At 42.4% G+C, this 23375-nt stretch overlaps 1 protein-coding gene across 3 annotated transcripts; it reads left to right on the top strand.

Moving 5' to 3' along the window:
- Nucleotides 1-245: 245 nt before the first annotated feature.
- ntn5 (netrin 5) lies at nucleotides 246-18918 on the top strand. Of its 3 annotated transcripts, none has more exons than XM_031298306.2 (8): nucleotides 246-451; nucleotides 1937-2088; nucleotides 8051-9522; nucleotides 9913-10101; nucleotides 12982-13035; nucleotides 16803-16853; nucleotides 17410-17490; nucleotides 17718-18918. In XM_031298306.2, the coding sequence occupies exons 3-8, from the start codon at nucleotides 8061-8063 to the stop codon at nucleotides 18302-18304; spliced, it is 2424 nt and encodes an 807-aa protein (XP_031154166.1). In that variant the 5' UTR covers nucleotides 246-451; nucleotides 1937-2088; nucleotides 8051-8060; the 3' UTR covers nucleotides 18305-18918. The 3 variants fall into 3 exon arrangements, with proteins under 3 accessions (XP_031154166.1, XP_035849396.1, XP_031154165.1); XM_035993503.1 differs by having other exon boundaries at nucleotides 12982-13131; XM_031298305.2 differs by lacking the exon at nucleotides 246-451 and having other exon boundaries at nucleotides 1907-2088; nucleotides 12982-13131.
- Nucleotides 18919-23375: the final 4457 nt, after the last annotated feature.

Raw genomic sequence — 23375 nt, 5'->3', positions numbered from 1 at the left:
CCTCAATTTTCTTTATTGCACTTGTCCTGCGTCCAAGGATAGCATTTCTTAACTGCACTGTAACTACTAGACACACACTCAAACACACACATATGAACAAAGCACACCTGGGGAAACATTCCTCGAGGGAAGTCATCAATCAGTTTTATGGCTTTCTATGGGAAAGTTTCCTCCCCTCCAATCAAGCGTCTTCCCTCCTACCACCCTCCTCCTCGATTCTCTTTCTTATATTTCCATCTGTATCAGTTTTGGTTCACATCTGAGAACGATCCCCTCCAGCCAATTAACTTCAACCATTTTTTCTTATTCCACTGAGGGATAATTGGAGCAAACTGGAGAGTGAGATCTTTGCCTGGACGATACGAGATAAGACTATTACAACTGGCTTTCCTCTGTGTCCTCAATTTTCCCGCCTGTGGTAATAAACCAGAAGGTGGGAGATCTCCACAAGGTACAAAAAATGTCTTTACCAAGCCATGAAATGTTGAATTCAGTCTTAAAATTCTTTTAAATCAGATCAACACTCTTGTCTACCCTCAAGAGTGTTGACATCGGTTTGTAAGATTTTCAGTTTTTCAGATTTTTTATTTTTTTACATCAAATACCGTAAAATAGTTTATTTTCAGATACATTTTGATACTCAGTGTGCCATCATGTGACATGTATGTGTTACCAATGGTTAAAGGCCCTGAAAAAAAATCGATTTTTCAATTACTGTAACGTCTTATCATGAGCAACAGGATCCTATAGGAGCACAAGATTTTCTGCCAAACAGTTTTATTCCAACTGTGAGATTTATATTTATATTTGCCTTGACTGATTTTACGTGGGTGGGGCTTTGTTGGAACAATTTCATGTCAAATACCTAAATTCACCAATCAGGATTCAGCAACATTTGAATAGGTATGTGATTACAGTTGTTGCCCACAGTCCTGATTAAGTAGTTGTTCTGCTAATAAATGATACAGACTTTTTTTCTCAAATATTTTATGTTGAGAAATACTTATTTAAAAAGACATTTTCATGGGCTTTAAATAAAAGCAGAAACAATGCTCAAAATGTAGGCTATAGTATCAAAACAGAAGTATTCAGTATGCAAAATAGTCCCCTTTCTTAGTGATACATTAGACTATTATATTATTATTATTATTTTTATTATTATTACTACTACTACTACTACTAATGCATACACAAAAGCAGCAGTTGAATGTTGTAGATGATTATTTCAAGTGCTGCATTGAAAATAGTACATACAAGTACAGAAGTATTATCAGTCAATGCAGAAAAATGGCCCCTGTAATGCTTTATTAATATTGTTATAATTATTACATTTCTTTACAAGCGGATCATATGTTGTGTATGTTAAATCATAACGAAGTTAGTTAGTAGTAAAAAGTGCAAAATTTTCCTCTAGTGAAATAAAAGTTGAAGTATAAAGTATAGCATAAAATGGTTAATAACAAAGTAAGATACAACTGTGTATTTAATTGTGGTGCTTGAGTAAATACTTAGGTACTTTGTAAAAAGTCAACAGAGTTGCACAGTATAATCTAAATCATTGATTCATGCATTAGACTTTGGGAAAAATAAGATTGTCAAAAATGAGGGCAAGTCAGGATGACATAGCCTACAGTTAGAAGACAGTTAGACGATCCAAAGAAAATGTTATCCAAAATATTTAAACCTTAAAGATGAAGTTATGTATTAAGTCTATCAGACTCAGTTTAAAAGACAATAACCTCCTTGTTTGAGTTTGATAGGCTATATTTTGCCATGTGAGTTTGGCAGAGATGAGCTGCTGTCTGTGTGAAGCAGGATGGGACTCCTGGAGGTGGGAGCACTTGGCTCACTTCAGTTACTATATAGAGAGACGCAGCTCCCAGCTGATCCCGTTAATGAATCTCCCCCACTTCCTCCCTCCCTCCCCCTCCTCCAGTGCCCGGTGTGTTGCCCCCTCTCGGTGCGGTTACCTCCTGCTCTGCTCCTCTGCAGACCAACGCGCCGGAGCTGGATGTCCGGACACTTGCTGCTGCGCTTCTCTTAATGAACCGGAGAAGTGAGGAGAAGGAGAACACTGGGACTCACATGGTAAGCCGATTTATTTCTTCCTCTTTCAAAAAGAGTATTGGCTCCGGACTCTGGATGCTTGAGGGGTTTGTGGAGTTTTATCTGACATTGAAGTCGCGCGTAAAGAGATGAGATGAACGGCAAGTGTGAGCTCGTATTTTCTGTCACTGGGGGCAAAGAAAAGGCAGACATTCACACACATATAATTATATGCAAAATGTACCTTTGAAGAGGAACATTTATCACTGCGTTGTGTTTTCTTGTCTAAATAAATTACCAAACGGACAAAGTAGCCCGTTATCTTTTCTGGCATCGCTGCTCAACTTATCCCATAAAATTTTTTTTTTTTTACTATAGGCATATCTTTTTTTGAAACATAAATATTTAGATGTGTACATGCATTCTACTTAATTGACTGGTTTTAGCACATCCACATATTAGTCTACAGGCCAAATGGATATATGTGCTGTAGTTGCATTCATGTTTAATAAATTGTTTCCATACAACTCATGTAAGCATAATTCCAAAGTTCAGAAACTAGGAGTGCATTTCCTTATAACTCCTTAATTTTAATTCAATCTCTTTACACAAATTACTTACTTACACAAGTTACTGCATGTTGCAGCGGGGACGATCCTACCACTATTATGATATACTTTTAAGCAATTTAAGCATGTATTGTAGATTTTTGTCATTGTGTTGCGGATTGAATAAAACATAAAACATGAACACATACAATATGAACATAAACACGGCAAGAACGCGATTTTGTTTTAGTTGGACTGGATTAAAATTTGAAAAAAACTCCTTAATGCAAAACACATACAAGACTAATTATCAAGATTTTTTATAAAACATCTGAATGAAGTCGTTAGATCGAACTGTGATAGCCTAACACTGTAAATATTATTGTTCCTCTCTGTGAGATAAAGCTAATTGACTGCAGCCAATTTCTGCTTAACAAGTGCAATTAGCTGTGCCGAATGGAGGCAATTAGGCTCGCGGGCTTCACTGTTAGCTCTTGCCAAAGTAATCAGCCTAAATATGATAAACATTTATGTTTAATGAACCGTGGGCAAGTGAATCATTATTCTCGGGTCTATTAAGTGCAACTCCCGCAAACTGCGTGAGACTGCGGGCTGTTTTTCTTGTTTAAGATCCGTCTGTAGTTGATTAGTTTCCTTAAAATCCATTTGTAGCACATGTATTCCAAAAGAAAATATATCGTATTTGCTTTAATAGACATATAATTGCTCCTTTTAGTATAGGGCATGTGCCTACATTTCTAAGTCATGCAGTTTTACAGTCGGGGCCTTAGGTGTGGGCGTTGGTTATGTTATTTAAGATTTATTTAAAACACGTTTTCTTTTGTATAATCATTCAAATTAGCCAACACAAAATCATGGCTGCTTTTATGTGTTATTGTGCTCATAAATGGTGCAGCCCTGGAGTATTTTGTGTTTCTTCTTTATTAACCCCCTGTACGACATTTTTGGGATTTCATTGACACAGCCAGAGGCCTTACTGTACTTTTATTTCCATCGTGCCCAAGGTTGTGTTTGGCGTGACTGCAACATAAAATCACAATGATTTCATTTCCATCTGTTTTTCAATATCAACATGTGAAGCTGGAGCTGCTGGAGACTGTCTTGCCAACTTGTATGAGGCTGTAAAGGGGTTGACAGGAAACTTTTAAATATCAAGTGGGTAACGACTGTTTTTTTATTCAAAAATGAAGAAAGAAGGGCTTGTGGGTCAATGCAGAGGCAGAGACGCCTTTGTAGTGTGTGTGTGTGTGTGTGTGTGTGTGTGTGTGTGTGTGTGTGTGTGTGTGTGTGTGTGTGTGTGTATGTGTGTGTGTCTGTGTGTATGAAGGTGCTGTTGGCCTCTAGGGGCCCCGAACATGCATCAGATTGGCAGTTTGTTGGAGGTGCAAACGTGAAGGACAGAGGCCTTTAGCTAAAGATACAAGCAGTGATAATCCATTTTGTGCTGTCTGTTTCTTTCACCTCCCGGGCTGCCCCACTAAAATTAGATTATTACACCTAAAACAGAACTCGTGGAATCTGCTCCGTGTGGAATAACACACAGATGGGCTTCAACTGTGCAGGCAGGAATGCAGTTTGAGAATACAGACCGCATACGTAGCCTTTCTCTTCTCACCCGAAGGCCCAGTGTTGTATTTCTGACCGACTGAGGACAATTGCAAATTAACAAAGGTGTCAGTTTGGTAACATGCACCAACAGGTGCCTTGGTTCAGCTTCAAACATGTCAGCTATAAGAGAGAGAGCTTATATAATTGATCATATTTATTTAAAGGCTCTGTGTCTTAAAGCAGAGAATGTCGAACCCTGGGAAATCTTCCCAGTGACTATTGGCCTGATATAAAACAGTATCACAACTGTATAAACCCCTGTTTAGTCTTTTGAAACTCATCATTAAGTAGCAAAGCGATTTTAAATTGAACATATTTCCCTCCGTCTTTCTGGCCAGTGCTGCTCACCCATGACGAGGAATGTTAAAACGTGTGAGACAGGCCAAATCCAGCTCATCTGCTCACCACAACAGCTCCAGACCCAGACAGGCCCACAGCTCCAAAGTGTGAACAGGCCAAAGAGAGTTAACAGGTAGCAAGAGAGAATACCACACACACCAGAGGTTCCTACGCTTCATTTTCTGAGCGTACAGTCCAAATTTTCCTGCTAAACCACAATGAATGAAGTGAACCAAGCTCTTAAAGCGTACGTTTATTGGTCGAAACACTGATAAATTCCCATGTTTCTACTCCTTGAGGATCATATTTTACTCTCACTTTCTCATGTTCTTTGCCCTTTCATCTTAGAACAGCCATTAAGACGACAACAGAAGATATGCATTACCTAAATACATAAAATATAGACATGGACAAGCAATTGTCAAAAAACGAATGGACTTGAGAGGTAGGAGACCACAGGGCTATACTGTAGCTATACAAACACATACATTTAAAGATCTCCTGCATGCTTCCTCTTTTGTCTTCTCTGATCTCAGATTATTGTTCCCAATGGAATCACATTTCCCTCTGACAACCCCAACATACTCTTAAAAATGCTGACTCTGAGAGGGTGAATACTTATGCAAACAAGTATTTTGTATTTTATATTTGAAATTAATCTAGATCACATTTTTAAGGTCTGATTTCACTGACATTTTTGTGTTTCTCTGTGTCAAAAAAAGCCACATTAAATCAAATTTGATTCAAAGTTATAAGACAATAAAACATGTAAACTTCCAACGAGGGGGCCATTTAAAAAAAAAAGAAGAATCAATAAATATGCACAAATCCTCGTTATTTCAGCTTCTAATCCATACATTAATGTTTGTTTCTCTTCTTCACATTCATCAGACTAATTTCAGCATAACAAAGAATAGAAGTAAAATGGCATTAGGAAATAGGGACTGAAGAGCACGAACATGAGCGTCACTTTCCTCACTCTCCTCTGTTCGACTATGCTGTAAACATGCCCCCAGGTTGTCAGCAAGTATTTTTCCAGCCCACTGCCGGCCAAGCATAGCTGCTTCTAAAGATCACCCGCCGGAGATGTTGATCTCATCTTACCAATATTTGGCTGTATAAGCTTTTTGAAAGACAGAGATTGCTGCCAAGTTACTTCAAAACTTAATGTTTTCAATATGGAACCGTATTTGTATTCTTTAAGGGTTATTTTTGTAAATTAGACCTCAACTTAATGTTTACTGCGGAGAAGTAAAAGGGGGGTGATGGCCTCTTTCAAACACGTGCTATTTTTAGTGCATTGACAAAAAGAATTGGTGGGAAATAGTTATGATTGCACTTTCTCCTTATCAAACGGCACTTTTAACAACATGTTCTTCCGACACCCCGGCTGTGTGAATTTATGAAAAGCAGCAGAGAAAAAACGTTGACACCATATCCGGTGGGTTACGGTGGCGATGCCAGACAGATGATCTGGTTTCGGAAGAGAGAGTCTGGATTTGGCCTAGAGGGGCGCATTAAAAACCTCAGGGGCCTCTCTCAGATGAGCATCCATTTATCAAAGTGGTTGTAATGGGCCGATGTTTAATTAGTCATGTAATGTGACAAAGACAAGAGCAAGTGCATGTCATGGGAATGTTAAACAACCGCCCCCTTTCTCCTCTAGCCGTGTGTGTTTCACTCGTCACAGCCCGCCTACGCTCACTCGTCATTCCTCATTCGGAGCGAATTCTTCCACCACTTGCCTGAATCCTCTAATAACCTTTACCCTGCTCATAATCCCTCTGACATCGTCTTCCCTTCTTATACAGCCAGAGCACTGACACCGAATGAAACCAGAGACCTAATTAATCATCCGATCAACTTATCCTCAAGTCCTGCTTTTTATCAGGGCGTTCAGGTTCCCGTGGGGCATGTCTCGACACGTCAGGAATGACCAGCCGAGGCATTCTGGACCCCAGGAATGCGGCTCGGTGGCACCAGGGTCACAGTTAGACCGCTCATCACTGCACTGTTTGCTCGTAGCGTTTCCTGTAGCAACACCACAAAAACAGAATCGCCCGTTATACCTGATCTTGGCTTTTGTCCTCAACCAGGTTTGGTCGACTCACTTTCTAGCAGGTCTCTGCTTTTGGAAGGTCATGAGCAGAGCAGTTTGTCCGAGGCAGCCGAGGGAGTGCCACGGCCTCCTCACAGGCCCCTCAGAGCTGTGTGGTCCCTGAGGGAAGCCTCTTATTTCGGTCATTGGCTAATTGAGCGGGATGACGAGACCGGAGAGGCTCTCAGCCCCGTCTTCTCCTACGGGTTTGGTTTATGCAGCCCTGCTGACTTTGCTGTCAGTGTCAAACGCTTGTTAGGACATCATTAATCTCGCAGCAGTTAAGAATATTCCCAGAACAGAATGAAGGGGGCAGGTGATAGATGGACAGGGGCATGGAAGGGTAGAGGGAAAGTTGTTTGAAAATGTGGAAGTATTGTGGTTATTGATGAGAAAATGACAGTCCTCTTAAGAAGATAAGAAACAAGAATGACCTAAAAGTAAAAGTGGCAAGTGTTGAACTTTCTTAGCAAGAAACTAATAAAAAAGTGCCTGTTGGAAATGTGCTTCTGGGCTTCATGTGAGCGGTAAAAACAATAAATCACTGCTTCAAGACAAAGCTCACGCATTGTTCATTTTGTCCACATGCCAAAATTAACGTTCTCGGGTATCAAATCTTGACAGAGGAATAAATTACACTCATCAGCAGTTGTAAGAGACGGGAAGGGATTTGTACATGCAGTGGACGTACACAAGTCTGTGTTTGTCTTTACCACGGAAGTTTCCATGCAGGGGCTCAAGCCGAACACACATAAATCATTTCCTACCATCCTCAAGACTAATCTCCTAACTCCTCTCCTACCCTCCTCTCATTTTATTCTGTCTTTTTTCTCATCCCCTCTTTTCTGCTCGATAACAATTCACACCGCTCATGCTCAGGCCCCCAGCCCGCCTGCAGCACTGACCGACGGTAAAGTGATTTGAAAAGGAGAGCCATAAACGTGATGGATGTGGTCCAGCTCCGGGTTTAGCCCCAGCTGTCGGGCATGTTTTTTGTCATTTCAGACAGACCCACTGGGTGTGCGCCTTCTTCACCCGCACTCATCCACTCCTCTCGGGGTTGAGGGGAGTTTTAAGACAGATATGTTCGTAAAGGCTGTCAAGGCCATGGATTCAAACCAGTGGCTGACACTACTGTGAAGATCAGGGATTACATTTTTACGGGATGAGATCTTTACTGGTATCTACCGAAAGCCAATAAGATGCCGTTTAAGTGATGCAGTGAGCTGGTATTGTGTGTTTTCAATAAAGGCACAGGTGGTCTATCTTATATTTCCTTCTTTGGCTTCAAATGCAACTCATATAAATCAATCAGTTTGTGTGCTTTCTTTTTCCATTTTATGATCTAGCTCCAATGGTTTTCTCTTAAAAATCTTTTTTTCTTCCACAGGCTCGATGACATGATGTTCCTGCGCTTTTCCCTTCCCCCGTCCACCTCTCTTTTCCCTGTTTTCCTTCTTCTCCTCTTTTTCCTTCCTCCATCCCTCGTCTCCTCTTCCCTTTCCCACACCCCATTGAGCTGGACATCACCTCATGACCCCTGCTACTACCTGGACGGCCGCCCGCGACACTGCCTGTCGGAGTTTATTAACGCAGCCTATGGCATCCCAGCCAATGCTAGCTACTCGCTACAAGGGCCTGATTATGACAGCAACATCACCACCTTGACGGACCTGCACAACCCTCACAACCTCACATGCTGGATGGCTCACAAAGGTCCTGACGCCGGAGAATGGGTCCTCACGCTACCTCTGGGCCGCCGCTTTGAGGTCACCTACATAAGTTTGCAGTTTTGCCAACAGGGGGAGCCATCGGACCCAATCTCCATCTCCATTCTCAAGTCGATGGACTTTGGGCGCACCTGGAGGCCGATGCAGCACTACTCCAGCGACTGCCAAGGAAAGTTTGGGCTGCCCTCCCAGACGGTGGCCCAGACAAGGCACCAAGAGACAGAGCCCCTGTGCTCAGACCCTCGCCCCCTACAAAAGCAGAGGGGCGGCATGGTGTTGGCCTTCTCCACCCTGGACGGACGACCATCCTCTCCTGATTTTGACCACAGCCACACCCTCCAGGACTGGGTGACGGCCACGGACATCCGTGTGGTCTTCCACCAGGTGTCCATAGAGGCCAAGGTAGGCAACTTGGACAAGAAAGAGGAAGCACAATGGCAGGATGGTGCAGAAGATGACAGAGGGACTGGGCTTCTGAGGTGGAGATCAGGCTCCAAGGGGCACACTGGAGATCAGGTGGACAAGTTAAACACAGATAATACACTGGCATTTTTTGAGAGTGAGACAAAAAACTCAGAGATAAGGGGGAAGAACAAAGGGGAGAAAGTGGACAAACATAGAAGGAAGGGTCATTATAAAGGGTCAGATCAAGACGAAGATGGACACAATGTGACTAGCAAAGAAAAGGGGGATAGTTTTAGCACGGACACACTCGCTTCCCCAAAGAAAGGCGGGAAAGCCAGAGGGTGGGGCCGCAAGAAGGAAAACAATCATTGGCTTCCTTGCCCCAATGGAGGTTGTAATTGGACAGTTGAGGGGCGGAGCAGGAACAACAAGGGGCGGGAACTGAGGAAGAGGAGAAACAATAATCTCAATACAAAACAAAGCTCCAGGACTCTGCAGGTGGCCCCACCCTCTGCTGTCCGAGCTCCTCTGGCCCTCTCGGACCTGCAAGTTGGCGGCAGGTGTAAATGTAACGGACACGCTTCCAGGTGTCGCCGTGATGACACAGGCCAGGCAGTGTGCATATGTGAGCATCACACGGCCGGGCCAGACTGTGATGTGTGCGAAGATTTCTACTGCGACAGACCGTGGCATCGAGCTACACCCACGCACCCAAACCCCTGTGTTGGTGAGTCCTGCATTCTATTGCTGAATTAAATTATGGGGGGAATGTGTTCAAATAGTATAAAAAAATGCGTCTGTTGCATGTCAAATCCCCATCTCTCTCTCCCTTTATTTCCTCCTGTCATCTTTCTGCTGTCGACTCTCTAATGAAAGCACAAAATGCCCAAAAAATACAGGATGAAAAAAAAGAATAAAAAGACATCAGCTCCAAAGATGTCACAGTGTTGGTGCATCTTCATTACTAACCAATGATGCCACCACATAAGCATTTCTCTAGTTTTTCCCAACCCCTGAACCTGAAAGTTACCCATCAAAAAGGACCCAATCCAAAACATTGGATGTGATATTTTGTGATTTCCTTCATTGATATTTACTTTTTCTCTCCCTTGTCAAGCCTGTGAGTGTAATGGCCACTCAAACAAGTGCCGCTTCAGCATGGAGGTGTTTCAGCAGTCGGGCCGGCGGAGCGGAGGTGTGTGCCAGAAGTGTCGCCACCACACAGCCGGACGCCACTGCCAGTACTGCCAGAACGGATACACCCGGGACAACAGCAAGCCGCAGAACCACCGCAAAGCCTGCCAACGTTAGTCACCACGTGTGTGTGTGTGTGTGTGTGTGTGTGTGTGTGTGTGTGTGTGTGTGTGTGTGTGTGTGTGTGTGTGGGCTTGTTTAACTATATTTGTGGGGCGTCGGGAGTCCAGTATACTTGTGGGGTCCCGACAGCTTTGAGGGGCCAAAATCCTGGACCCCACAAGTCTAAAGGGCTGTTTAAGGGTTAAGACTTGGTTGTAGGATTAGGGATAGAATTAGGTTATGGTTAGGGTGAGGGTAAGGGTTAAGGTTAGGCATTTAGTTGTGATGGTTAAGGTTAGGGTAAGGGGCTAGGGAATGCATTATGTCAATGACGGGTCCCCACAAAGATAGTGCCACAAACCTGGGTGTGTGTGTGTGTGTGTGTGTGTGTGTTTACAGGGTTAAGGGGAAGGAGGATGTGTATTCGTCTTTGTGTATTTGTGCATATGCATGGGTGAATAACTCAAATAACTAGCTGCATTCCTGGACGATGAAAAGCAAGTCATAGTGTGAGAGACGGTGTTTATGTCTGACTGTCTGAGAGCATGTGTATCTGTGTGTGTTTACATGCCCACTCTGTCTCTGTCCGAGCGTACAGAAGTGTTTATGGGGTGGTTACATTGTGAGAGCGACAGCTATTCGTGTTAGCGATACACACACAAAAACACTTACAAACCCCACTGAGCTGCCACCTGTATCCCCATCATTACCACTGACTGGCATCTGCCGTGACACCTGACCTTTGACTAGTCACATGTCCTAAGTGACTGTGACACTCTGGCATGCTTATGTGAAAGCTTGACCACGGGCCTAATATATCCAAAGTTAATGGGCTCTCTTTGAGCTTGACACACCTGCAGGGATGAAAAATATGAGCTATGATTAAATATCCCCATATCTTATCACTTTCCATGCATGAAACAATAGCAAACTGCAAATTCATATCCTCCACCACACAGCCATACATCTCAGCTTTAATTTATTGATGCTATATTTCACCAAGTTACCCTTCAGAGCTCAATTACTCATTTTGTCCAGTCAGGTTGTTTGGATTCATTGTATGGATTTGTGTAAATATTCCTAGAGGGGGAACAGAGCTGCTGAAGTGTGGCTTCCTCTCTCTATCTGTCTTCTCTCACCGGGTCTTATCCCGTAATAGTAGTGGGAAATAAAAAGCTTTGCAATATAAACTGTGGCAAATCCCGGCAGTAATCATTATATAGCATCACATCAGCCAACATTGAGGGACATGAATCAGAAAATAATTTAATTTAGATACAGGATTGGTATCCATCTTTGTGGGCTAAAAGCACCTAGCGATAATGATGGAAATAACTCCAGGACCATATTGTTTAATCCCCGAGAACGTTTGACAAATATACTATAACCAAACCACCCCCACCATCATGTTGATAGCTCTATGGAGGAATTTGTCTTTGTTTACCCAAGACAGCCAAAAAAATAGCCTTTATGGTGTTAGTAGAGGTCTTTGCTCAAGGACATTCCCTCAGGACGGATGCTGTCAGGCAGGATTAAACCTGGGTCCCTTCACTGATGGATGGGCTTCTTAATCCTGTTGTCCTTTGTGTAGTAGTCACAGATTTTGACACAAGTTTGTGCTAATATATCGTACAGTATATCATAATAGAACATGCTTTCTTGTTGTTACAACCTGATGGAGTCTATTTACAAAGCCAGGGCAACTCAACCAAATCTGCTTACTTGTTTCCATTCTTATTTCATATTCATACAAATGAAAGATATTCGCATGAGGAAGCTCCCCAGTGCAACCAGTCTTGGCCACTGAAAACCTTCACTGGGTATCTGAACCAACCAAGACCACTATGACTGTTATGTGAAGGGGGTCGATCGTAGTGATGAACCCACAGAGAATTATCACCCAACTCCCCTGAGATCTATGGAGCGTCTTTAAGTTCATTATTTTGGTTATACGGCCCACAGCTTTACGTGTTGGTTCACTCTCGCCACTCTCATCAGTGTCAATTTCAGCAGGCTGCTGTTTTCAGCATAAACCACTGTACGCTACCTGCCCAGCATCAAACAGCAGACAGGTCAAGTTAGTGATTAGCTAGTCTATATCCACGACCTTCCACTTCCGGGATTGCCCCGTTGCCACCGGAAATTCCAGCTTTTTTTCCGACAGGATTTCCATTACCTAACGCTTCCTTTGTGTTGGAATTCTAAACACCGGTGGATATATGAGGACTATGGTTAACTGCTCCTTAGATCGCTGCAGGGTAAATCCAGACAGCTAGCTATACTGTCAAATCGGAGTTTTCTGTTGCAAGACTAAAAAAACCTCTGAAAGTACACGTTCCACCAAAACAAGTTCCTTCCAGAAGCTATTTTCCAGCGGCAACGGGGCTCCGTGCAGCGCTTAGCGCCGGCCATGACGTTTGTGATTGGTTTAAAGAAATGGCAATAAACCAGAGCATGTTTTTCTTCCATCCTGGAATGCTGTGTGGACTAGCCAGACCCTCCTCCACAGCTCCGCAGCATTGTGGAGGAAGGTCTGGCAAAGCGAGACCATTGATTAGCTAATGAACACATTGGACCTAACGAGACAGATATTTCCCTAAAGAACGAGAGGAGGAGACCAAAACAGAGATCCAAGGGGGGTGGATATTGGATATACAGGTGATGGACAGAGACACAACTTCAAATAAATGCTAATATTTGCTGATGTGAAAGTACACCTCTGTTTGGCATGTCTAACACGTCCACATTAACTCTAAGGTGATAATATTTCTGTTGGAGCTTCAGTTTGTTTGGATGCCCCCAAGTTGCCAAAAATACATTGCTGCTTTAACCTCCAGGCTACAAAACAAATCCATATCACTTCTCTAATCTTTTCGTTCTCTTTTTTCAGCGTGTCAGTGCCATCCTTTGGGAGCAGTGGGTCGCTGGTGTAATCAGACATCAGGTCAGTGCCTGTGTCGAGAAGGGGTGACCGGCCTCAGGTGTAACCGCTGTGCCCCGGGTTACAAACAGGGCAAGTCCCCTCTGCGGCCCTGCATACGTAAGTCCAGTATTAATGTTTATTCATAATCAGAGTCAGTTATGTACCATAAAAATGGAGATCTATGTCAGTGTAACAACCCCCACATCACTCCAAGGCCGATGAAATGGTGGGGCGCCCGAAACGTTCTAAAAAGGGATTTTTAAGAAGCCAACAGGAAGCTGGATACATGCAAAAACTGTGGTGTTTATTAACAAAACAACAACAAAACATACTCAAGCACAGGGCACAAACTGAACCCCAAGAAATACAAAAACTAATTTAAACTAAATAAAAATAAAAATAACCAAAACTGCAACCTCAGAGCAAGCTCTCTCTCCCCTTCACCTGAAGCTCTTTTAACTCGGCCTCCACTAATTGGAATCTACCACCTCCACAGGTGATTATAGGGTGAGCTAACCTGAGAAAGTGTTGTCTTCCTGTCAACCTTGAAAAAAAACAGGGTTTTTTTGTTTGTTTTTGCTTTTTCCAACATTTTAAATTGTAAAAAAAAATGTCTACACTTTTTCAGCGCTTATTTCTACGTCCCGTATTTTCTGATATAAAACAAAAATTGAAAACGGGTCAATGTGACCCGAAGTCAACACAAGGGTTAACACTTTGTTTCTGAAAATACCATTACAATTAGATAGATCAGTTACTGCTGACGTTGCTATTTATACATATATGTAGTAAGTAGTATAAAATGGCATTCACTGCAGAACTATCTTACCTATATAATTGTTCAACACCTTAGGAGTGGCCAGCCCCTCAGGACCTAATCAGGCAGACCTGCATACACTCTCCTTGATTAAGCTGGTGAGCAGCTGATCTACCCCCCCCCCCACATCACAGGCAGAACCATAGCAAAATACTATGAACCCATAAACCAAACCTATGTCAAATAATAAAGTAGCAAATAAACTAAAACATTACACTGAAATTAAGGATTAAGCAGTCACAAAACATTGTTAATTGTGGGAACAGAGGCTAGTGAAAAGGGAGAAAGGCAGCCTTTTCACAGTCAGAAAAATGACAGCTTTGACACTAGTTATTTGTTCAAACATTTAAAACAACCCATTAACAAGCTTATTGGTGTGCAAATAATGGAAGTTGTCTCTGAGAACCAAAGGCAGAAGTAGCATTATGATTTAGTGCCGAAAAAAACCTTTGGACAGGAGGTTCCCCCCCCCCCCAATGCTGGTTTCTCTTGAAAATGACTGCAGTCTTTCCCAAACCTTGTTCAAGTCGTTTCAGTTGCCGTTGCCTAATCTTATAACCAAACCTTTGCTTTGAAGGGAGCAGAAAACATATCATCATAGGAATCTCAGATCAGATGTCCGAGGACTTGTTTAATATGGATTGTGAGTCTTAACTTATTAAATACAAAATGTTCTCTCTGCATTCAATGCATGCCACCCTGCTCAAATAAATCACAGACTTGTATTAGTTTGTTGTCAGTCACAACAAAGTGAATTTTCTCCTTCAACCTCATTTGCTTGTGGCCTTAATGGATTAAACCTCCTATCAAGCTCGCTAAACCTTTATCAAGTAGTAGCTCAATATAAAAGGGGCCGCTGCTGTCCAGACTAATTTGGCCCAATCTCCCAGCGTGTCCCCTTTTCATCATCCCTAGAGAGGGTTTCCATAGCAGCGTTAACATGAGCTGACCGCTACAGAGTAACCTAATCTTCAGCTGATGTGGGATCAGCGTCAGATCAATTGGATTGTTGCTACTCATATCTCTGTGCCTGGCTAGCACCGAACCTCAGCCATGAGCACTAATCCACGTGCACTTCCCCGGCTAACCGCAGGAGTGCCGACAACTACACAGGCACTGACGCTGTGTACTGTAAGCCCCAATCAGGTGACATAGGGAGCCAGCAGCGACGAGGTTCACACCTGTTGTGCAGCTCAAAACGCCCCCCATCACAGGGCCCAGACCCGTAACTCTTCCAGTGAAAGGAGTGAGTGAAAGAAAACCTTGTTTGTTTTTACTGCCAGACCATCTCAGGCTATGTATAGCATCTCTTACCCCCTACTACCACCTCTAACTCTAACACCCCGCCTCTCATCAGACAGACCAAAAGGCATGCAGCAGCCAGGCTAAACTTAAAGTTAGCTCCCACTGAACCTTTGTATCCACACCTTGAACAGCACAGGAAGCTTAGAGTATTAAGTATGTGTCTTTGCTGTCCTCCCTTACAATGGCAAAACACATTATTTATTGGACCCACACCTAGCAAAACAATTATTTTTAATTCCTATTAAATAATCAAAATGAAGTTTGTTTCGTTAAACAAACAGACAAGTTACAATGGACAAGAAAACTAAATTTACACATTTTGTTGGTACAGCATACTGCATTTTCTCTTAAAGTGTTCATATTATGCTTTTTGGCTTTTCCCCTTTACTTTATTGTGTTATATATCTTTTTTGTGCATGTTATAGGTTTACAAAGTGAAAAAACCCAAAGTTCTCCCCAAAGGGACTTACCATCTCCAACAGAAAACACTGTTCACAAACTGCTCCAAACAGCTCTATTGTAGTCCAGCCTTTACTTCAGAGACAAACGTGCGTCACTTTGTAACACGTTATAATGCTCGCCTAGCTGCTAGCATGTCACGCACTCATACTCTGCTTCTTAATGGCTAGTAGTCCTTACCTAGCTACTGCGCATGTGCAACTCCCAACAAAGATGGAACAGAAGTGAGATGCCTCACTCTGTAGCTAAAACAGAGAGCTCAACACACAGGGTGAAACGAGGAGCTGCAGCAATGTGCAGTACAACAAAAATATGGTGTTTTTTTGAAAATTAAACCATGTAAACCTATTCTGGTACAACCTCTAAATACAATTATGAACCTGAAAATGAGCATAATATGAGCACTTTTAGATCATCCAAAGTCAGAGTGCATTTTAGGTATTAGATAGGTGATGGTCAGATTTGTAGTCATGTTGTTTTGTATACTTATTCTTCGCTCAGATATTTAATGGTTTAATTTCCCGTTTTTATACAATATATTCGTGAAGGTAAAGTTTGTGTTCAACCGCTTGTGTTTGAAGAATTTGGCTTATTTTATTAAAAAGAAAAAAATCCTCGCAGCCAGATATCCGAAACCGTATTTAAAAAATGTGAAACGACACCCATCCCTGCTCACTCAGGTATACCGCATTTACCGAACTTTGACCCCCTCACATATACTGCTACATACAAACACACAGCACCTTTCTGTCTTTTAAAAGTAGGGGTGTAGGGTGTCACTGGCCCAGTTGTGTCAGAGAGGACAGCACATGGACGGGGGGACAGAGTGCGAACTTGGTAAAATATGGCAGCACTGTCACAAACACTTTTACAAGAGGTCTGTGTAATGTAGTGTAATGTACAGGCCAGTTCACGGACACGCAGTCAACTTTATTACACTCTATTTAATGTTTGAGACAAAACCATACAAGAAGTGATGGTTTGACCTTATACATTACCAAAAGTATAGTTTGTATCTGTGTGTGTTCAAGTGAGCAGCAGAGAGTGTTTCTAGGCCATAAAAGGACCACACACACCCCAATGATCCGAGCATAGCACACAAACCACACACTCTGTCTGCAACAACCTGACAGCTCATGCGGGTATGCTGAAGCTTCTCTGTGTATCTGTTCCTGTCACCTGTCTGAAGCTGTGTTTATGTTTGCAGGAATTCAAGAGGTCGCTCCAACCCCAGTGTATCAACCTCAGTACAGCATAGGTGAGAAGATCTACAGGCTGAAATTGCGCAGTTGTAATTTATTCTGGATTTGTATTGTTCATTTTAGTCAAACTTTGGGTTCATCTACTCTTCTGCTTGTATCTGCAATGTATCTCTTTAGATCTTTTTATAAATCACCTCGTAACAATTAGTTTGAAAAGGTGCTATAATAAAATGTGCATTCGTTATAAATCAGATGTGTTGGGAGACTCAGCAAATTCCACTTAAAAGGAAATAATGCCTTTGCCATAATAATAATTCACACTCTAAACTATCATTTTAACCCTGTTGATGCCACATCATGTCCAACATACCAACATATCATCCATCTCCTGCTCTAACTCTTCATGCAGTAGCTAACCACTCCCTCCTAGTGGTGGCTTGAGGAATGTCCCACCTGCTGCAGTTGAGGTCATCTGTTAGTCACAGGATACTGTGATGACAAATAGAAGCAGCCATATTGTAATTAGGGGAAAAGATATGTGCTGATATGAAATGATACCCTCTGATTTGATGCATTCTCCCTCCCTCTGTCTCTTTCTCTCCCCTTTGATAGCGGAGGAGTGTGTTTCATACTGCCAGCCTTCTCAGGTTAAAGTCAGGATGAACTTGGAGACCTATTGTCTCAAGGACTTCGGTTAGTGTCATGTTTTTATTTATTACCTTGTCAAAAAAGAAAAATAATGTTCTTAAACTTTTCATTTTTTCCCCCCTCTGAAACTAAATTGAAATAAAATCTAACAGACTGTAAATCTGATGAATGAAACCAAATACGTGACACTAAAATATACTTTTTTTTAATGATAATAATAGAAAAATGTAATTTCAAAAATATAATGTATATTGCATCTCTGTCTTTCTCAGTGTTGAAGGTGCAGGTGAGAGGGATGGAGCGTTCAGGTCCCTGGTGGCAGTTCTCCATCTTAGTCCAAACCGTCTTCCGCACAGGGTCCAACTCGCGCGTCCGCAAGGGCTCCCAGTCCCTCTGGGTCCCCGACCGCGACCTTGGCTGCGGCTGCCCCGCCCTCCACGTGGGCCGGACTTTCCTCCTGATTGGTGCAGAGGAGGGGGAGCGGGGCTGGGGACCAGAGGAGAGGCGGCTGGTGGCGGACCGCTCCACTCTGGCCCTCCAGTGGCGGGAACACTGGAGCCCCAAACTGAGGGGCTTCCGGGGGCAGGACAAGAGGGGCCGCTGCCCACCGAAATCCCCCAACAACCACCAGCACCCCCCTCACAGAAAGCCCCAGTCTGGGTACATCCCCCCTCACCTGCTAACTGAGAAACACACCGAGCCTCACGGTGTGGACACACACTCTGTGAAAGTGGAGGACACTCGAACCTCAGTGGTGCCACACACACACTCTCACACAGATGCAGAGGTTAAAGCCACAAAGGCGACCCCCTCGCCAACTACACCCGCTCTGGTGTGCTCTTCTCAAGGTCCTGGTTGAGAAACACAAACCAAAAAGAGACCAAGGAGAAGAAAAGTGCTCTTGTCACTGACTTTTTTTTTAATAGTTTTTTTCCTGAAGGTTTCAGGAGGAACAGGCGTGACTTTGCTTCCTCAGCGTGGAGAAACTCCACAACTCACAAAAAAAGCATACACACCTTTTATGTAATATTTAAATGCTTATATAAAGATGTAAAGAAACACACGTTTCCTCATGTAAAGTAGCTGTTCGTATGTGGGGGTTTTCGGAGGGTAAAGGTCAACTTTCTGCAGCAAAACTCACAGATGATGAAAAAAATATATAAAAATGCAACCAACAAAATTGGTGCTATGAAATATTAGTTGTAGAAATTTTAATATTTTCTACTAAAGAACCTTTCGAAAATTTAAGGCTGACTAAACTTAGACTGAAATGCCATGCAGTATTTTTGTCTTATAAAGACTTTTTTTTTTTAAAATAGTTTGAATCATATTTATTATTGAAACACTACAAACAAGGGTGAACTGAATAATAATAATAATAAAAAAAAAAAAAACATAACATACAGAATGTGCACCAAGTCTTATTTAAACATTGATGTTTCTTTTTTTTTAAATAAATAAAAATAAAGGAGAGTGGCCATGTTGTTGTTTTCTATTTGTTGATAACTGTTTTGCCACAAATACAATAGAATAAAATTATATTATATTAAATTCATTAAATTGTACAAATGTCCAAATTAAATAGCTTAAAACTGGCAAAACATGTACATAACCAATTTATTTACAATTAAATTTTAGTGTAGTCACGGTGCAGCCTGTCAATTTAAATTTGAAACACTGGATATTGTGCCGGTAATTTGTCAACTAATATTGGAGTCAAATTCATAAAAAAAAAAAAAAACATTTTTATTAGGGACAATTGTGCCTCTGTATTATGTCCACAACTCAAATTATTTTATTACTAGTTTTGCCTTTTTCTGTTTTTGCCCTCTTCACATGTTTTCAGTAGTTGGGATAAAAGTAATTAAGCTCCAGTTCACTGACTCAAACATGCACACACACACACACACACACACACACCTACCTTGCATTCACACTGTACATTATTTGGGGAAATTGACACTATCTACAATCTGCTCCTTCATTGGACAGCTGACACAGAGACCAAACTAACCTCAGCCTCATTTTCTAACCATATAGGAATTCTCAGATAGACTGTTAGGAGCCCAGATATGGATCTAAAAAGCACCGGTCCGACCTGTCGTCATGACTTCTGTTTCCATTTGGGAGAAATGGCATCATAGCCCAGGGGAAATGATGGTGGTGGTGGGGGGTGGATAGTAAGACAGATGGAAGAGCTCCTATTTGTTGAGCAGTCATGTTTTGGTAACGGCCTTCCGTGTCAGTGATTGGCTGTGCTGCCGTGTGTTGAAGTCTGCAATTGAAAATAAAAAGAGAAAAATAGACTCGCTGACTGATGAAGTGGGACTGAACATACAGTACACTGAGTGTCTGTGGGGTTTTTTATACTCATGAGGTCCAAATATCTTCACAAGCTTCTTCCAGCAGGTTCTTGGGGCCCACACAATCCACGCGGGTCTCTAAACAAACTACACTGAAAAGATTCTGTTTTATCAGGATTTTGATTATGATTTTTTGTTTCCTCAGGGCCACCAAAATTAGCTTTAACCAGCTTCGCAAGTAAAGAAATCAGGAAAATCGTACAATATGAAAAGATTTTACAGAGATTTTTTTCAGCTCATTGTTTTGGTTCACTCTGATTGCTCTCATCGCCATTTCCAGTGGAAAAAGAGATCTGATAAAGCAAGTGTACGCTAGTACCTGTCCAGCACCAAACAACAGACAGACACAGTTAGTGACGAGCTGGTAAACATAGTGGAGCATTTAGCAGCTAAAGGGATAAATATTTACTTTAGGAGTTGGTGGAGACCAAAACAGAGCTAAAAGACAGTAAATATGGGATTTACATTTGTTAGTTGGCCAGAAACCAGCTCTAAATGAATGCTTACATTGCTCTGTTACTGTTTGCTAACAAGTTCCCCATAACTTAAAAAACAAATATGTCTTAAGTTTAAGATCAGCAACAAAATGCTTTGGATTCTTTCACTTTCTCAAGAGTGAATGTGGCATTTAACGTTGCATATTGTTAGGATAAGGTTAGCATTAGCACTAGTTGTAGGTAAAGAAAGCATGTTAGGAAACCTGATATGATAGTGACAAAAACTCAAAGTTCAAGTAAAAGTAAAGTAAAAGTTCAACCAATTGAGACTCAAAATGACTCTTAATAACAGAGCTGACCGATGAGACAAAGAAATATAAGATGGGCAATCAAAAAAAAATATTCATGACAATAGCAGCGACACAGCGGCTATAACAGTGAGCTTGTACAGTAGAGTGCAGGGTTATGGCTCACATCCGCACACTTGCGTTTGTCTGAGTAAATGAGAGGCCCAAGGGCCAGACAAAGTGCGTGTGCATGTCAGTTCATGCACAATCATAGGGGGCCTGTGTGTGTGTGTGTGTGTGTGTGTGTGTGTGTGTGTGTGTGTGTGTGTGTGTGTGTGAACACGAAGCACCTGCTGCGTTGCTGCAGGAAGCACCTGTCAGCGGTCGTCTCCTCGGTGCAGCCTCTGTCGACATGAGGGTTTGATCCTAAAACTCCCCAAACACACACACTTACACAGACACTAACAGACAACTTAAGCCTGCGGCTCGTTCTGCTGCAGGGGGAGCACGTCACGTTCAAACCAACAACACACACTTTTCTGAGGCGCTGTGGACAAGGGAAGGCCAACTGTTTTGGTGGCATATAAGATTAGCTTCTTCTTCTTCTCTGGCATGGGAGGCAGCAGTGTGTGTTTGTGAGTGTGTGGTATTATGTTTACAACCTGCTGAGGGTACATTTTACGAGAGGTGACTCCTCCTCCACTGCAGCCAGAGCCAAAGTTCAACTAGACCTCTTTCAAACACACACACACACACACACTTATTTTTATCCTCTCATTTCCTTTTTCTCAAACACACACACTTCTAATTTCACTTTACTCTCAAAGTTTGTACATCTCTTCCTCACACACCAAGTTTCAGGGAGCTCAAGTCCAAGTTCAGCAGGTTTCGCCATCTCTCTCACACACACACACACACACACAGGGCTTCTGTTAACCTGAGAGGCAGAGGGTCAATCTCTGTGATCCGCAGCCTGCATGCCTTCCATACAGACACGCCGCCGACACAGCAACCTGACTCCCAGCTAGATTAGGACTAATCAAGCATGGCACAGCTCTGGGCAGCAACACCATGACACACACATGCTGTATACAGTATATACTGTACTACAAACGTGCACACCAGCAATATTTGCTGTTTTACATTTCATCCAAATAATTGACGAAAGTAATGGAGTGACATGCTGTTTTGAAGAACAAAATCGCTGCCACCCTATTTCTCTCTTTTCACACATTTCTCTCTCACACAAAAAAAAGAAACTTCCTCCTTGCAGAGTTGAATTACACATGTAAAATGCTGTCTTCAGGTATGATAATAGTCATACCAGAGGGGATCCATCCCTTATATGTTAAAAAAAATCTACATTTTAATACTGTATGTTGGTGTTTGCATCTACAAAAAGTCTGTTGTAGATTAAATGGATCCCAAACAATCATTCAACCTGATGCAGCTTAAGTGTGTCAAAACTATGGACATGTGTCAGCATACATAGTCAATATAGCAGGAAATATACCAATGTCAGAAATCCAAGCAGATAAAAAAAAAAACATATATAAGTCAGCTCCACCTGAGGAGGGCCATATGTTTGATCTAAATCCAAAATAATTTATCAGTCAGAAGTAAGAGGGTCATGCCTCTCTGACAATTAACATGTCAAAAGTGCTGCAGACGTTTGTTAAATTGTAAACAATGATTCATGGTATAATATTGTCGAGCTGCAGGATTTGCATTGTTAATGCTTTCTGTTTATGGCAGTTGAAGGATCGCACACTTCTCGTTAGCTTGAGAAACTTTGGTAGCTCCTCCTTGAATTTATGAAAAACATTGGAGACTCAAAAACGCACGTGGTCGGCTGAAAACAAGCTCGTTTTTCAGTTTCTGTAAGAAATAAAAATGAGGATTCACCTGACCTTAACCTAGAAAATTCTGAATTTCATGCTCGACTGTTGCGTTTTTTCTTCTTCTAATAGGTTTATAGAAATGACTCTCCATATGTAGCAAAAATTTCAACATAAATACCATGGCTGTACAATCTTTGTAGATGAGACGGTTGAAACTTAAACTGTATGGAACAAGTGCTGTCACAGAAACTGACTTCTCCTGTAAAACCTTTCCCAGCAGCCCCAGGTGTCGACCAGTCGTCTGGTCCGGTCTGTGGTCACAAACGTCTGGGACGTGTCAGGCCTTCCTCGGCTTTGTAGTCTGTAGCCTGAACCTCACTTTGTCTTTGTAGTCATCAAGCGGAACTTTATTTTGGCAGCCACCGTGTTAGAGGGGACAGGTGATTTATGACACAGAGGGCAGCAGGGTGAGCCACCATTTTCCTTCAGTTTGTTCTGGGTGTTGTTATGGCGTCCGCACAGAGTCTATTAGTGCTAGAGAGCTGGAGTCGGGGTCCAGGATTAGCGATCAAAAGAGTGAGGGGGGTAAAAGGTTGGGGGTAACACTAGCCCGGCCTGCCCAGGTGCTGTGGTTGAAAAGAGACGCCCCATCTGTGGTGTGGATGGGTCCAACATGGGCTGTGTGTGTGTGTGTGTGTGTGTGTGTGTGTGTGTGTGTGTGTGTGTGTGTGTGTGTGTGTGTGTGTGTTGGCTTCCAACATGGTGTACATGTGTGTGAATGACTTTTATGGGGCATACACTTCGTGGTGAACTCCGTCTAGTTGGATTTGAACCGTAACCGATTGGTTTTCAGGCTCGGAGAGGTGACCCCTGACCTACTTTACGACATTTGCACCCCTGACCACATTTTAACTTCACATTACTCCCTGTGCCACCCATTCAATCTGCCATGTACAAAGATCACGGCACCACAAAAGATATATTCAATGTTTTCAGCACTTA

The sequence above is a fragment of the Sander lucioperca genome, chromosome 17 (assembly GCF_008315115.2).
Source record: "Sander lucioperca isolate FBNREF2018 chromosome 17, SLUC_FBN_1.2, whole genome shotgun sequence".
Taxonomy (NCBI): Eukaryota; Metazoa; Chordata; class Actinopteri; order Perciformes; family Percidae; genus Sander; species Sander lucioperca.
This window is presented reverse-complemented; position numbering and strand designations above follow the sequence as displayed.